Below are 14,964 nucleotides of genomic sequence, written 5' to 3'. Positions count from 1 at the left end.
GTCAGAAAGAAGGCACAACAGAACTACAAGAAAAGGGAAGGCAGAGACGTTTATTCCAGCAATACTGCTGCAACTCGCTTTAGCACAAAGTGTTCATAAAAGACAACAACCCCCAGAAGTATATAAAACCAAATCCACTGAACGGCAATCCTGGAAAAAACCCTTTGATGGAGTAAACACTCCCTCTACTGCAAATGAGGAGGAGGGGTTGTGGAGAAGGAGGGCGAAAAGAGAAAGATGATTTCAGCAATGCTGCCTTGGGGCTGCTGCAGGGGCACAGAGGGAGAGGATACGAGGGAAGGTCATGCCCTCCTAAGGCCAGTACCACTACATAATACCACATACAGTGATCAGGCACCTCTCTAGCACGCTTTAATAGAGGAGCTTCTGCTACCCCTGTACCAGGCAAATAACCTCCACCCCCATAACATGCAACCAGCATCATCCTCCCGCAACAGCTTGATAGCAAAACTGATAAATAAACCACTGTGGAGCCCGTGGCCACTTTTTTACGAGAGCAGGACGGGAGCTCCCATGGTCAGTGCCACTAATGGTAGCGCGTAGGGAAATCTTGACTCCAAGCACCAAAGGGTTACACTGCAAAAGGCCACTTCCTCCTCCGACCAAGCATCAGAAAGCTGCTCTCCCCTCTGCCCGCCCACCCACCCCCCTTCCATATAATTCAGTACAGAGTCAGTGGTCTGAGTGCTGCTAGCAGCAGCAGCAGAAGTTACTGTCCCAGGGTAGTGCAAGGGCTTCTATGTCAGGATGTCGTGGGCTTGGTGCTCCACCAGCATCTCCATGCTCCTCACATCTGTGCACCAGAACTCCAGGCGATCTTTCATCCCTTTGATCTGGAAGACAAGTCCACAGAAAGTCACTTTGCTGCTCCCTCTCACTACAACACCAACACTCACTGTTAAGGACAAACGCTTGAGATCTCAACTTCTCATAAACCCCTGCATCTAGAAAAGACACTGCTTAACATCTCTTAACATCAGAGCTACAGTATTGTAAATTAAACTGAAATGCACAACAGGAATTGTTTGCAGCTATTATGCCATGGATGTAGCAATTTTGTGTGCGTGTGTTTCTCAAAAGGTAAAGGCACCTTATATAGTCTCCCAAAACATTTATTACGAAGGTGCTGAGCTTCTCAAATTCATCTTCGTTACCACCTTGAACTACTCTCTTCCCAAGACAAAGCTGCCACCTACAACCTGGGAACACAGCATTTTGTTCGATGCACCTAAGTCTGAAGAAACCACATAAACATCTGCAGCCTTCTGTAGCACACTGTCATCGCCTCTCTGTTTCCTGGTGGTTTGTGTGGTTTTTGAGAAGTGTTGCGAGTAGTTTATCGCCTGACAGATTTGCAACTAGCTACTGCAAATCAGATACAAGAAGTACTGTCTACCTACAGTAAGAGCTAAAGAAGGCAACATGAAAAGGATGGAGGAAAAGCTGATATATTTCTGAGCTCCTTGAGGAGCTTCAAGAAACACTAAGGAGACACTCTCAGCTAGTGACCCTTCCCAGTTGTTACTTTAGTTTCTGGTCACCTCAGACACAAGAAAACAAGTCAGAGCTGCCACAGTACTCAAGCTGGTCATTACCTGCTGTAAATCCAGCACACGTGGCTGCACCCACGTCATGTGCACCCTCTTATCCACTTCATCAATACTGCCCTTTACCAGGCCTACTGACAGCGCCTTCATCACCAGCAGTTCCACCTTAAAAAGGAAAAAAAAAAAAGATCAAGAACACAGAATCAGCCGCTTTTCCAAAGATGGATGAAATTTTTAAATGGATCTAGCCTGCAGAATTCTTTCTACATTCAAAACAATCAAGACCACCTCCAGTCTCTCACACCCATCTTTTAAATGGAATAACTTATTCAGTGGATGAAGAGCTGTAGGTGCTCTGCACCTTTCTTTTAGCAAGGAACTCAACAAAACCTTTTACCACATTCTTGTTGACAAGCTCGTCAGAGCATACAGGGGGACCGCAAGATGAGTGAAAGAATCTGCTAAGCCTCCAAGCTCAAGGGGTAGTGGTTAGTGATTCAGAGCTGCAGACAGCTAGCTACAAGCAGTTTCCCAGGCGTTGATACTGGGTCTGATACCAGTTCATTGCATTTGAAATCAGCAGCATTACAAATCCGCAGATGAAGCCAAACTGGGAGGAGAGGTAGATAAGCTAGAAGTAAAGAGTCACCGTAATGACAGACCTCAACAGCCTGAGCTAACAAGAACTGCGTGGAGTGCAACGAAGACAAGTGCAAGGTCCCACATCTGAGACAGAAAGCTTCCCAGCAACGGCACAGGCTGAGCTCTGGCCACAGAAACCCTGCTCAAAAGGGGGGGACTCGCAGCAGGGGCAGCGACCTCACACTTCCTCAAACATACCTGAAACACTGGGGTCTGCTTTGCACCACCCTCTTTCTAGTTTGAGTCAGGCAGTGCAAAACTGGAGAGAGTACAGCAAAGAGCCACCAAGATTAGGAGGTGGGGAACCTGACATAGGAAGAAGCTGGATTTGTTCAGCTTCAGCAAGAGAAGGCTTAGGGCAATCTCATCACTGGCTTCCAAAACTTAAAAGGCAGTAACACAGAACGTGGAGGTAGCGTTCTTACAAGGACACATGAAAAGACAAGGGACAACAGGCAGAAGTTGCTTCAAAGGAATTCCACCTGGATTACAGAAAAAAAACCTTCACTGTGAGAAAAATTAAACATCAATGACACGGTGGAATCTCCCCTCACTGGATGACGAAGAATCTGCCAAACTCACTTACTAAGAACAGGAACAATTCCTCGCAAGAACGGAGTTCTCCAAATGCACAAGAACAGGGGAGAATGTTTATACTTAGAGTTGAGCTGTGGGAGTAGACCTATCCAGAAGCTTTTAGAGCTTCAAAACTCAGATATCAAAAAGTGTCAGACCTGAACTCACCTCATTCACAGTCACTTTGGCACTCTTAGCAATCTCTTCAAAAGTGAGTTGCCTGTGATTGGCTGGTCGGGTGAAAGTCATCTGAATTCAAGCAAACAGAACAAAAAATAAAGCCGCATAGTTTTATTTCCCCTCCACGCACAGGTTGCACAACTTTCACTGCATCCCCCTGCTGAGCGCTCAACGTGCAGTGCCAACTACATTGCTTACATTTTATTAAAATACTTCAAATAAAAACAGATTTACATCAGCAGAAAGGAGCAGCACCCCTCACTCCTCCACACACACCTCGATCCTCCAAGCATTTCTTAGACAACAAAAGCTCCAAATAAAGCAGATCAATCTGTGCTGAAGTGTCTCAGTGCCCACCAAATTCCTGGCATAACACAATGCCTAAAGGACGTAAGACTAGTTCTCAGTAAAACACGAGAAGTGGAATATATCTGCACACACCTGTGCACAAATACATAAATATACATTATCCTTCAGATACTCAATATTTAAGTTTTTGAGAACAGATCCAGAGCCATGGAGGATTATACGTCAGTGCTATTTAGTAACAATAGAGCCAAAGCCTTCGAGTGACAGGAAAAAACTGCTTTTAATATATAGGTTTGCCTCTCAGGGAAAGGATTTTCAGGCCTCCTTAAATTAAAACGTTAACTGTGTTTTCAGAAGTCTTTGTTATACTAGAACTGTTACACTTGAGCAGTTTTTGCAGATACCTTTCTTCCCCACCTCCACATCCTTCCTCAAAGAGAGCACACCCTTTACACTGCAAACAAGCAGTAGCTGAAGACTTTTCCTAGCAGTACTTGCTTTTTGGCACCACCTAGAGGTGAAACTTGCAGTCAACAGCTAGTTATAACCCTGAGGATCCGTAAAACAAGTAAATCCAGCAGACAACACGCCGCTTAACAGTGCGACCCCCGTCAAAAGGCAGTTAGAGCAGTGCCTTTCTATTTCCCACATTTAACACGTAACAGCTGTCAGCTCAGCAGCTCACCTCCATAAGACATAAAAGTTGAATCTTCTGCAGCAGAAGTGCTTCATTTGCGGCCAGATCTGGCTGTGAGAGGATAAAATGAAACACGTTCGTTAGTACTTATTTCCCCCCCACCCCTGGGAGCACACTGTACACTGATGGAAGCCACTCGGCAACCCGTTATCCTCATTTACAAGGGAAAGACACCGTTACGATCCACCTACTGCTTGGCAGTGAGTCCATAAAATAAGTCTGCATGCTTAAATGCAGGGCTTCAAAAGATGGGCAGCCTGCTACTACACGGCCACAGCCTCGTAGAAGCAGCCAGATCAACCTGCAAATTACTGCTATGTCCATAATCACGGAATCAGAAAATCCGGAGTTGGAAGGGACCCATGAGGATCATTGAGTCCAACTCCTGGCTCCACACGGGGCTTCCTAAAAACTAAACTGAACACAAGTCCTGTGAGGAGCAGCTGAGGGCACTGGGGGTGTTTAGTCTGGAGAAGAGGAGGCTCAGGGAGACCTCATTGCTCTCTGCAGCTACCTGAAAGGAAGGTGTGGGGAGCTGGGGGTCAGCCCCTTCTCACTGATAATTAGTGATAGAGCTAGAGGGAGTGGCCTCAAGTTGCCCCAGGGGAGGTTCAGGCTGGCAATGAGGAGCCATTTCTGCTCAGAAAGAGCAGTCAGGCACTGGGACACGCTGCCCAGGGAGGTGGTGGAGTCACCGTCCCTGGGGGCGTTCAAGGAAAGGTTGGATGTGGTGCTTAGGGACATGGGTTAGCGGGGAAATTGGTGGTAGGGGGTGGTTGGACCAGATGGTCTTGGAGGGCTTTCCAACCTGAATGATGCTGTGCTTCTATGGAAGAAGCATCGCTATGCTATGATTAAAATTACACCCATGCAAAGATTTAGGAAATTTAACTCAAGTTAAAGCATCTCCTAAGCAAACTCTGTAAACCAAGCCTAGCCTTAAGCAACGTAACTCGTTCACTCACCTGCTGCCCCCATGCTGACTTCAAAGCCTGAAAAGTCTCCACATTACCACTGTTGAAGGCATAAAGTGTATCAATCAGCCACTGCCTGTCAGTGTTCCTCAGGGACTCCAGAACAGGGTGCATGAGCTGTAGAATGCAGACAAGACTGTGTTAATAGGGTAAAATCAACTTGTGGTACTTAGGAGCTGAAACACAGCAGCAGCAACTTACCAGCTCCCCAAAGTTATAAACACCTTCTCCCAAGAGCCCTGCCAGCCCCAGGGTAAAGGCTCTCTCCTGCTGCTCTGACACTGCAGGAAAAAAAAAAATACAAACCACACTCAAAACAACAAAAATAAAACTTAGGATGAAGCAGCAGCCTAAGATCCATCGCCCCTTCCCTCACCCTCCTCTCTGTCTGTATTAAATTATCTCCAGCCTTCCTCCTCCTCATCTACTCCCACAACTGTCACTGCAGGCTTACTGAAGTTCAACAGTAGTGGCACAAACTGGCTATTTTTTAAACCTATTTTGAAGATTTTGGGGAACTAGAAAAAACTGTCCCTTCCAGGAGAAGCACTACCCCCTGCCCCCACCCCTTCGATACATTTCTGTGTCGAATCTTACTCGGGCATTCTTTTGGTGTTCCCCTTCCCCCTAAATCCTGACCCAACAACGACAGATTCAAAATAACGTTGAGAAAACTTCTTCTCTGCCAGTACGTTCATTTAAAATGGTAAAAGAGAATGGAAGTTGGGGCTTTGTGTGCTTGGCGAAGGAGTTACCTGGCAGATCTTTAACATCGATGCATCCCAGGAAGCGCAGAGCATCCTTGTAGTAGGAGGCGTGGTTCCCAATCGTCTGGTAGTACTTGCTGGAGAGGTCGTAGAAGCGGCTGTGAACTGAAGTCACCCCGGGGAGATTGTTCAGCATCTCCTCAACCTCCTCGATGGTCTCCTGGAGGAGAGCAGGAGGTCTGTTTGCTACAGGTAAGGGCACAGCTCACACACGTCCACCTCCCAGGTTACTGGGAAGGGGTTTGCACTCCTGGTTGTTCCAGAGGTAGCACCAATCAGCAGTAAAGCAGATGAGGCCACTGCCAAAGCCCAGAGGATGACAGAAAACAAGGCAGGAAACAAAGTACTGCAGCACAATCCTTGTTAGCTAAACATCACCAAGCACCCTAAACACTGCTGATTCCAAAAGGCTCTGAGTTGGGACCCAAAATACATGAAGAGCTCTCCTCTTCTCACCTTTGTGACCTGCAGGTCTCCGATGTTCAGCTTCAGGGCCCCAATGGCCGTTTTACACAGAATGACAGCTTCATCGCTGCTTTTTACCTGCAGTTACACAGAGAGACAGTTAGAGAACGTCACCACCCCAGCCTGGCAGGCTCCTGAAACCTCAAGGTAGTTGCATTCCATTTGTTAACAGGCCCCTGCCTTAAAATAAGGGATCATTCACCACAGAGAGGAAGTGTTCTCCAGTGCAGGTCTCAACACACAGTCTGCCTCTTCAGCTATATGATGCTCACAAGCAAAACAGTTCCTGAAAGCAAATCACCAGAAAGTGCAACCTCTAAATTACCTTTTCTCGAGTCTTCTCCAAAAAAGTAAGGGCCACCGTGGGATCTGGAGTGGAGAAAGAAAGCAGCAATATCAGGAATTCCAGCCGAAATAAATCTCAGCCTTTAAAGAAATCTTTTAACAGAATTCAAGAAGACTGGAATATTTTTCCTAGTGTATTGCTCCACCTCCCAGAGATGCAGAAAGCCTGGCCTACAGACAGTGGCACAGCAGCTAACTCTCCAACAAAACAGCTCTCATACAGCAGCGATTATTTCAGCCCTTCCTGTTGGTGCTTCCCTTTTCAGCATAACCAAAACACAACAGCTAAGCTTTGGATATTTGGCCGTTCCTTCTAACTAGTTACATTTCAGTCATCCCTTTTTACAAATGCTGTAGGCAGCGGATAAGGTCACCTACCTGTCATCTGCCTCACTACATGAAGGATGATCTCTACGAGGGACAAGGGATTCACCCTGCAACAACAGAAAAGTCACTGCCACAGGAGTCGTAGCCGGCGGCACATTACCTAAAAACCTCCAGGCAAATAAACTCACCTGTGTTCAAACTCGCTGATGAAGTTCTCATAAAGCTGTGGGTACAAAGACATCGGCAGTCAGGGCAAAGTTATATTTTGTTTTACCTAAGATATTCAGTTTTCGTTGCATTCCTATTCATCCCTTCAACAAAGCAGTGGGCATCCAGCAGAGGAATGCCTACGGCACGCAAAATTCAGAAGCCCCAGGTTGTTTATTTTGGATAATTTTGTCTGTTCTACACCTAGAAATTAACAGCTCTTTATCACAGAAAGAAGTACAAAGTGGGATTGGGACGGAAAAACACAAAGGAGAGGGAAAACATACAACTACTCACGCAAGCAGTTATCTCCAGACACAGAAAAGCTTCCCAGAGCATGGGTGAAACAAATTACTGAATGATTTGAAGCAACCGTGAGCATGACAACCCACCCTGTGTTTGGGATCATAACCCTTTTGTTGTGAAAGGAAAGAGACTCCCTCTGCACCCCAAAACAATCTCAAGTGCCCGGAATTAAGCCAGCATTGGATTGAAGCTCCTCACGCTAACACATTTAATCTCAGCAGGTTTTTAACACATTAACTAAAGCCTGCACACTTCATAACCCCCTCAGATTGAATTCACCTAGCTCAGTAATGCTCTGCAGTCCCAGAGTGCTTGCAGTGAGTACAATACAGCCCCTGTAGATCCGTCCCTGGTAGCAATAACCCCCGGGGAGGGGGATCCCCGCGCGCCTCACCTTGATGAGCCCATCTCCCTGGGCGAAGCACGGGTCCTGCACGAAGTCCAAGACCTGCAGCGTCAGCTGGTGCCACAGCCTGTCAAAGCCACAGAGCCGCTCAGCGCCCCGCGCTCCGCACCGGCCCCACGCCCCGCGCCGCTGCTCAGCCCCCAGCCCCGACATTACCCCCCCCCCAACCCCACCCCCCCCCCCCCCCCGTACCCCCTCGCGGCCCCCCCGCGCCTCACTTCTTGTTGTAGAGCTCCTCCAGGCGGTGCCACACGGCGGCCTGCCCCGGCCCCGAGCTCTGGCTCTGCTGCAGGAAGCCCGGCACGTCCTTCATGGCGGCGGCGGCCCCGATCCGGATCCCAGTCCCAACCCCAACCCCAATCCCGATCCCGATCCCAATCCGGACCCGGCCCCGCGCAGCGGCACCGACACCGACACCGAGGGGGGCAGCACCCCGCCGGAAGTGCGCACTCACTTCCGGCCCCGCGCGAGGCACGCTGGGTAACCCCGGTAACCATGGCAACGCCCCCGAGGCCTAGGCCAAAACAACGGGCGCGCGGCAATGCCCTCACTTCCGGCCTCGCGCGGGGCACGCTGGGTGTCCCCCCCCCTCCCTGTAGCCATGGCAACGCCGGGCTCCCGCCTCCCCAAAAACAAAATCATTAACAACAATTAAATAAGTAAATAAGTAAATAAATAAATATATAAACAGTGAAATCTCTCCTCTCCGGCCCCGCGCGGGGCACGCTGGCCGTGGCAATGATTTATTTTTTTTCCTCCCCGCTCCTAAAAAAATAAATCAGAAAAAAAATAAAAATAAAAACACACACGTCAAAATAAAATAAAATAAAATAATAATAATCATCATCATCCTAAACAGACACATGCACCCTCCCCAAAGCCCTCCTTTCCGGCCCCGCGCGGGGCACGCTGGGTCCCCCCCGCAGCCATGGCAACGCCTCCCCCTCGGAAAAAAAAAAATAAAAAAAAAAATATAAAACCAGCCCCAAAAAAGCCCGGCCCGGCCCCAAAGCGGGCCGCGGAGCCATGGAGCGGGGGGCCCGGCGCGGGGCCGTGGCGGCCGGCGGCCTCCTGGCGGCGGGTGGGGGCCGAGATGGGGGGGAGAGGGCTTGGGGGAAGGGAGAGGGCAGCGGGGGGTGGGCGAGGGCTCGGAGCCGGGAGGGGCGCCGGGGGGAGAAGCAGGGGGTGAGGGGCAGGGCTGGGCGCTGGGGCAGGTTGTGGGGACCCCCCCCCGAGCCGCCCCCTCAGCGGCTCTGTGCTTTCTTGCAGCATGGAGGAGCCTCCGGGAGCGCGGCCCAAAGGATGGAGGCGGCCCCCGGGGCCTGGCTCGGCTCTTGTCCTGCTGCGGGATGGGCTGCGGAGCCTGGAGGTGGGCTGCGGGGCTGCGGGGAGCAGGCACCCCGAGCCGGGGGCTGCTGCCTGGTTCCGCCAGGTCTCTGCACCCATATGGGAGCAGGACTCCCGTGAGAAGGGGCTCATGCTCCTAGGTTGGAACTACGGAGCTCCTCCTGTCTAAACGGGCACACGGTCTCCGTGTCTGTGAGCCTGAGCTGGTGTGTTCCAGCCTGGGAGCTCGAGGAGCCCTACTCCTCAGAGCAGGGAGGTTTAGCCGAAAAATGTCAGCGTTTGCCAGGTTATGAATTTAGCTCTCTGGGAATCTGGCCTGGCAAGGCAGAGCCACGTCCTTGTCAGCCACGCTGAGGGCGATGTTAGAACTCGATAATTGTTATCTGCAGATTGCCAGGATCCAGCAGCTCCCTCTTGGCTCTTCACGTTCCCACGCCTTCCCTGGACTGCTCTTAATGTCCTGCACTAGCAAGCACTAATTGTCCAGGGAGAAACTGTTCCTTGAGATGATAATGACTCTTCTCAGCCCCATCTGCATGTACTGCTGACCTGCAATTCCTTTAGTCATTTTCCATTTATACGTGGAGCTCTCCCAAGGCAGAGCCCCCGGGGAAATAGAGAACTGGTGAAATGTCTGTGCTAACCCGGGCAGTGTTGTCCCAGAGTGACCACACCACCTTGTTAGAAACTTCTCGAAACCAAGGCCATAGAGAAGAGTCTTCGTTATCCCAGAAGCATTGCAAGTAGATTATGAGACTTGCAATTCCCTGAATGCTGTTCTCACAGTCCTGTGTCCACTCCCTGTGCAAAACAAACAAACAAAAACTCTCGGGAATATGGTGCGTTTTGATTTGGCATTTTTAGATCTTTATAAGAAAGTGTAATGCAAAGCACCTTTTCCTATGGTATTAGACTACTGCTTAAGCTTTCTCCTCCTTGATTAAGTACTAGCACACAGTCCTGCAGATTGAAGAGCTTTCTGCAATTTCTTGGGGTGTTTTTCTCCCCCTGAGCAGTTCTTTCAGCTGAAGTCTCTGACAGCGTGCTACCTGCTGTGCTTTCTCTCTGTTCCAAGCAGGATCCAAGGAACCAGGCCCTTCTCGCTGTCTGCTGCCACCAGAGCCATTTTAGGATTGGGCAGATGGGGAGATGATGGTGGGAAGAAGCCGCTCACCCTGCAGGACGTGGCAAAGCTAATTCGGAACAAGGAGTGTCGCCGAATAGTGGTGATGGCTGGTGCTGGGATTAGCACCCCCAGTGGTATTCCAGATTTTAGGTAATGCCTTCGTTGTTTTATTTATCCTTTTTCGGTGCTGGGACTGCCAGGATCAGGTGTAGGTAATGGTGGTGCCAGGCTAGGCTAATCACAGGAGTCTTCTTACCTGCTTATTCTCTGTCCGTTAACGGCAGGCTGGCACCACTCTGGGTCATGTTTTGGCCCAGGTCTTCAGGATGATAGTCGTGCTTGTTGCTTGGGTCTGTGGCAGCACTGATTGCACCACCTTGGCCCTTCCAACTCTGACTGTCAGCACACCTCTGCAGCCAGAAGGTGGGGTGGCACTAGATCAGGCCCACAAGGTGCATTCTCTTGTGCAGAGGTGGTTTCAGGTGCTCTCCTGATGCAGCTCTGCTCTGAATGGATGATGCAAAGCAGCAAGAGAGACCGCAAGGACCTGTCTGTGTGCTCTGTTGTGTCTGGATCTGGTTCTCTTCCTGCAGTCTGACCACCAGTCCTGCTTTCCTCTCTTTGCAGGTCCCCAGGGAGTGGCCTCTACAGTAACCTTGAGCAGTATGACATCCCTTATCCAGAAGCCATCTTCGAACTGACCTATTTCTTTGTCAACCCCAAGCCCTTTTTCACTCTGGCCAAGGAGCTGTACCCTGGCAATTACAGACCCAACTATGCCCACTATTTCCTGAGGCTCCTTCATGACAAAGGGCTCCTCCTGCGGCTCTACACCCAAAACATTGATGGGCTGGAGAGAGGTGAGTTTTCTCTTCCCCATCTCCCAGCAGCAAAATACCAGGAAGAGGGTGAGGAGGAGGACTGGGGAAATGCCTAGTGAACAAGGAGTTTCTGGGTCAGTCACCTCATGCTGAGTTGACCCGTCCCCATGTGCTGTGTTCCAGCTGCTGGGATCCCTCCTGACAGACTGGTGGAAGCCCACGGCACCTTCGCCACTGCCACTTGTACGGTCTGTCGAAGGAAATTCCCAGGAGAGGACTTCAGGGTGAGTGGTCACAGCTGGGCATTGACACAAACCAATGCAAAGAGAAGAACCTATTGCAGGCCCGTTACTTTGCCCTCAGGGCCAGCAGGGCTTGTTGGAGGGGATTAGGCTTGGTGCAAGGAAACGGAGGGGCTGGATGTTGCAGCAAGGCTACGATGTGGTTGTGACCCTGCTTGTGCGGGTACGTGCTGCCCCGTAACGAGTGGTGTTGGGTGCTTTTACTTCAGGGGGACGTCATGGCAGACAAGGTCCCTCACTGCCGTGTCTGCACTGGAATTGTCAAGCCTGACATCGTGTTCTTTGGCGAGGAGCTCCCGCAGCGCTTCTTCCTGCACGTGACAGACTTCCCCATGGCGGACCTGCTTTTTGTCATCGGGACATCCCTGGAGGTCTGGGACTAGGGAACACCCCGTCTCACAAGAAGGAAAAGGCACACCAAGGGGGCTGAGGGCCTTTGGAGGACAGAGGGGGCTTAGAGAAGGCAAGAAACTGGGTTTCAAGGTAAAATGTGAGGTGGCAAGGTGAGAAATAGGGTGCATGCGCTCTGTGAAGTCGATAAAACCTTGTGTGCTCCTGGTAAAGGTGGGCACCTAACGAGGAAGAAGCATTTTTTGTGTCTACCCGAAGACAGGCCACCAGATAACTGGTGACATCTGTGAGGGGTAGCTTAGCCCACAGTGGGAGAATCTGATAAGCACTAACGAAGTCCTGGTGTGCAGTGAGTGAGTTCATGCCTTCAGTGCCCCTCAGCCAGGTGACGGTGTCTCTCTGCTCCTCTGGGTTGCCTTCCTTCAGGTGGAGCCCTTTGCCAGCCTGGCAGGAGCTGTTCGCAGCTCCGTTCCCCGAGTCCTCATCAACCGCGATCTCGTAGGACCGTTCGCCTGGCAGCAGCGCTACAACGACGTAGCCCAGCTGGGGGACGTGGTCGGCGGGGTCAAGAAGCTGGTGGAGCTGCTGGGCTGGAACGAAGAGATGCAAGCACTAATTCAGAAGGAAAAAGAAAAGGTGGGAAGGGGCTCAGAGCCCCATCTCCCTCCCTTAGCCTCTTTGTTCCTCATGCTGGAGTTATCTCGGGGGGAGCAGATAGTGCTTGCTGGGATTAGAGACTTGTACCCCAGACATTGCCACGTTTGCAGTCTGCATTCAGAGAGAAGGACCACAGAACTGTGCAGAAGGGTTACAAAAAAGAAAATCAGCAAACCCAAGTGGTATTTCACAATGAGGGCAGGCGCAGTGCCTGCCTTGGTTTCATTTCTAGTGACTTCTCTGGTCGTTTGTGAGAAACAGGTAATGCTAGAAATGAAAGTTGTCTCTCACTGTGCCACAGCTGACGCCAAGCGAGGTGCTGCAGTGGCAGGTATGCTGCAGCCACCAAGCAGCACGCAGCAACAGCAGCGCTGAGTTGCTAATGAAAGACTTGGCACCTCTTTTTTACACCGGATTGTTTATTTCACCATGCCATTCTTCTTACATCTGTACTCTTTTGAGATCTTCAGAAGTGAGAAACTGTCAGCAAGCAAGTTTTTAATTGCTTTAAATTTAATGCTAATGTTAATTATTATATTACTTTAGATCCACTGGGAAGATTTTTCTACATGTTGCATGGAATTCTCTAAACTTTCTTTCTTTTATTTTTAATTTAAGCCAAAATTCTAACTTGTGGGCTGGGCCAATTCTGCTTGTGACCATGCGCACAGCTGCATCCTCAGCAGCAGGGCTCTGACAACTTGCTGCAGTGAGAAGCCAGTTGTATTTTTAAGAGCCTGTATGTTCATGTTTGCACACAATTTAACCTGCCCCAAGAGAAAATCTGTCTTCAGTGTTCCAAGTTGAATATTAAGGTTGTTATAACTTTCATCAGATTGTTGGATAGGAATGAATAAGAAGTTTTAGGTTTAATTAGGAATTATTGGTTGGGTTTTTGATTTCTCATTGTAAGACATGTTGCATTTGTATGAGCAACCGGTCTTTGATGTAATGTTTGTGGTCTTCTGCATCTCAGAGGGATAAAGCTGGAGCAAATGTGGTAAAGCATGGGAAAAAAAAGCCTCCTTGTTCTGGGATTTTGGTGTTAGCAAGCATCACAGACTGAAATAGCAGGGGATGGGAGGTTTGGAACACCCCAGCAAACACTGTGTGGTCTTTCTATTTTTAGCTGGATGCAAAAGACAAATAGGACAGCTGGCTCCCTGCTGCTGGAGAGCAACGTTCACCTTGAAGAGGAGACTTTGTGCCCAGCATGGGCAGGGAATAGCATGATGGCAGGGAGCTGTGGGAGAGGCCGTCCAGCTCTGCAGCAGCAAATCTACCCGGGACTGGCACTCCGGGAGGAGGGGGATGCTCACAGCTCAGTCCAGTCTGCCTGCAAGCAGACCAGCGAGGCCTTCACCACAAAAGAAGGGAAGCTGAAGGGAGCGAAGCCCAGATACCAAGCTGCAAACTGGTCCTGCACGTGAAGGCTTTTCTACTTGAGATTTCAGAACAGTTTATATAGCCAGTGAACATTGTTCTCTCCTCGCCTTACCTCATTTCAGCACCCACTAGGAGACACTTTCCTCTTCTGTGGCTGTTGCCCTGTCAGCATGCTATTTCACCATGTCCAGCCATGAGACTTTCACCAGTAAGTCACTGGGAGCTCCTGGGCTCATGCCAGCATGCCAGACAAGATACCCAGCTGCAGTTTATGGTTAGCATCTCCCTCTTTCTGAGCCATCCAACCTTGGAGACCCTCAAAGGACTTCACAGAGCCAGAGTTGAAAATGCCACGAAAGTCAGGCCTTACAGCAGCTGGTCAGAATCACTTAATTCTGGAGTGAGTTTCCCAGCTGCCCCCACAGGGCTGAGCATCTGCCAACTCATTTCACAGCTCCTCCACGGATATTTTTGTCTTAGTCGTGATCTTTCAGCTGCTGCAGACTTGTAGCATTTAGTCTTTGGATGAAACCTGTGCTAATCAGGAGATGAATGCTGTTAATGTGCCTGTAACTGGGGCCTAGCCCCTGGTCCTGTTCAGGAAGGCCAAATCAAGCCACTGGAAGAGCTGTCAATCAGTACAGTATTAATTATTTAATAATAAAAATAGTTCGTATTCTTTTGCTGATGCCAGCTGAGGCTTTTTCTGTAAAATTCACACATTCCCTAAGTCTTTGAATACATTCTCTTCCTCCCATTATCACTCCTTCACCTGCTTTTTATGTGTCCCTGCTCCGTTTTTTTTTTCTTTTTGACTTTACAAGGGTGCCTTTCTTCCCTGTAAATGCTGTCCCAGGGAGAGGCAGTTATCAGGACACTGCACTTACCTCCCACTCCTTCCCAAACATGCTCTAGGAAACATACTTTGCATGTCACAGGTGTTGCTGAGCATCTTTTCTGCAACAGGGCATGAAATTCATTGCCACTGGTTCCAAATTTGGCTGTGGGGACTGAAGTCACATCCAGGTGGCCCAGGGTGACCCACCTATTACCACAGCAACCATTCTATGCGCAGTCCCAGATTGAAACAAGCTCAATAAAATGCAAAACATTTTACACCACCACATTGTTACAGTCAACACTCAAATGCAGAAAATCATAGTGAAGGGAACAAAAGCATTTAAGCATACGGCTACGTTTTACAA

General features: G+C 49.6%; 2 protein-coding genes across 4 annotated transcripts; one reads left to right on the top strand and one right to left on the bottom strand.

Annotated features, from left to right (window-relative positions):
• Window positions 1–24: 24 nt before the first annotated feature.
• PSMD13 (proteasome 26S subunit, non-ATPase 13) lies at window positions 25–8,192 on the bottom strand. Its single transcript, XM_084288275.1, has 13 exons — window positions 7,988–8,192; window positions 7,758–7,836; window positions 7,039–7,073; window positions 6,902–6,957; window positions 6,504–6,547; window positions 6,170–6,256; window positions 5,702–5,873; window positions 5,148–5,227; window positions 4,938–5,063; window positions 3,961–4,023; window positions 2,955–3,035; window positions 1,617–1,733; window positions 25–854 (listed from the first exon to the last, which is right to left on the bottom strand). Exons 1-13 carry the CDS (start codon window positions 8,080–8,082, stop codon window positions 759–761), a joined length of 1,131 nt encoding a protein of 376 aa, XP_084144401.1. The 5' UTR covers window positions 8,083–8,192; the 3' UTR covers window positions 25–758.
• A 490-nt stretch (window positions 8,193–8,682) lies between these two features.
• SIRT3 (sirtuin 3) lies at window positions 8,683–14,445 on the top strand. 3 transcript variants are annotated; one of them, XM_084287900.1, is made up of 8 exons: window positions 8,683–8,850; window positions 9,039–9,138; window positions 10,195–10,392; window positions 10,870–11,102; window positions 11,247–11,347; window positions 11,575–11,736; window positions 12,143–12,352; window positions 13,503–14,445. In XM_084287900.1, exons 1-8 carry the CDS (start codon window positions 8,796–8,798, stop codon window positions 13,521–13,523), a joined length of 1,080 nt encoding a protein of 359 aa, XP_084144026.1. In that variant the 5' UTR covers window positions 8,683–8,795; the 3' UTR covers window positions 13,524–14,445. The 3 variants fall into 3 exon arrangements, with proteins under 3 accessions (XP_084144026.1, XP_084144025.1, XP_084144027.1); XM_084287899.1 differs by having other exon boundaries at window positions 10,192–10,392; XM_084287901.1 differs by lacking the exon at window positions 9,039–9,138 and having other exon boundaries at window positions 8,794–8,850.
• The last annotated feature ends 519 nt before the right edge of the window (window positions 14,446–14,964 follow it).

Source organism: Netta rufina (genome assembly GCF_964035555.1).
Source record: "Netta rufina genome assembly, chromosome: 5".
Classification (NCBI taxonomy): Eukaryota; Metazoa; Chordata; class Aves; order Anseriformes; family Anatidae; genus Netta; species Netta rufina.
The sequence above is the reverse complement of the archived record's forward strand: the minus strand, read 5'-3'. Positions and strand labels throughout refer to the sequence as shown.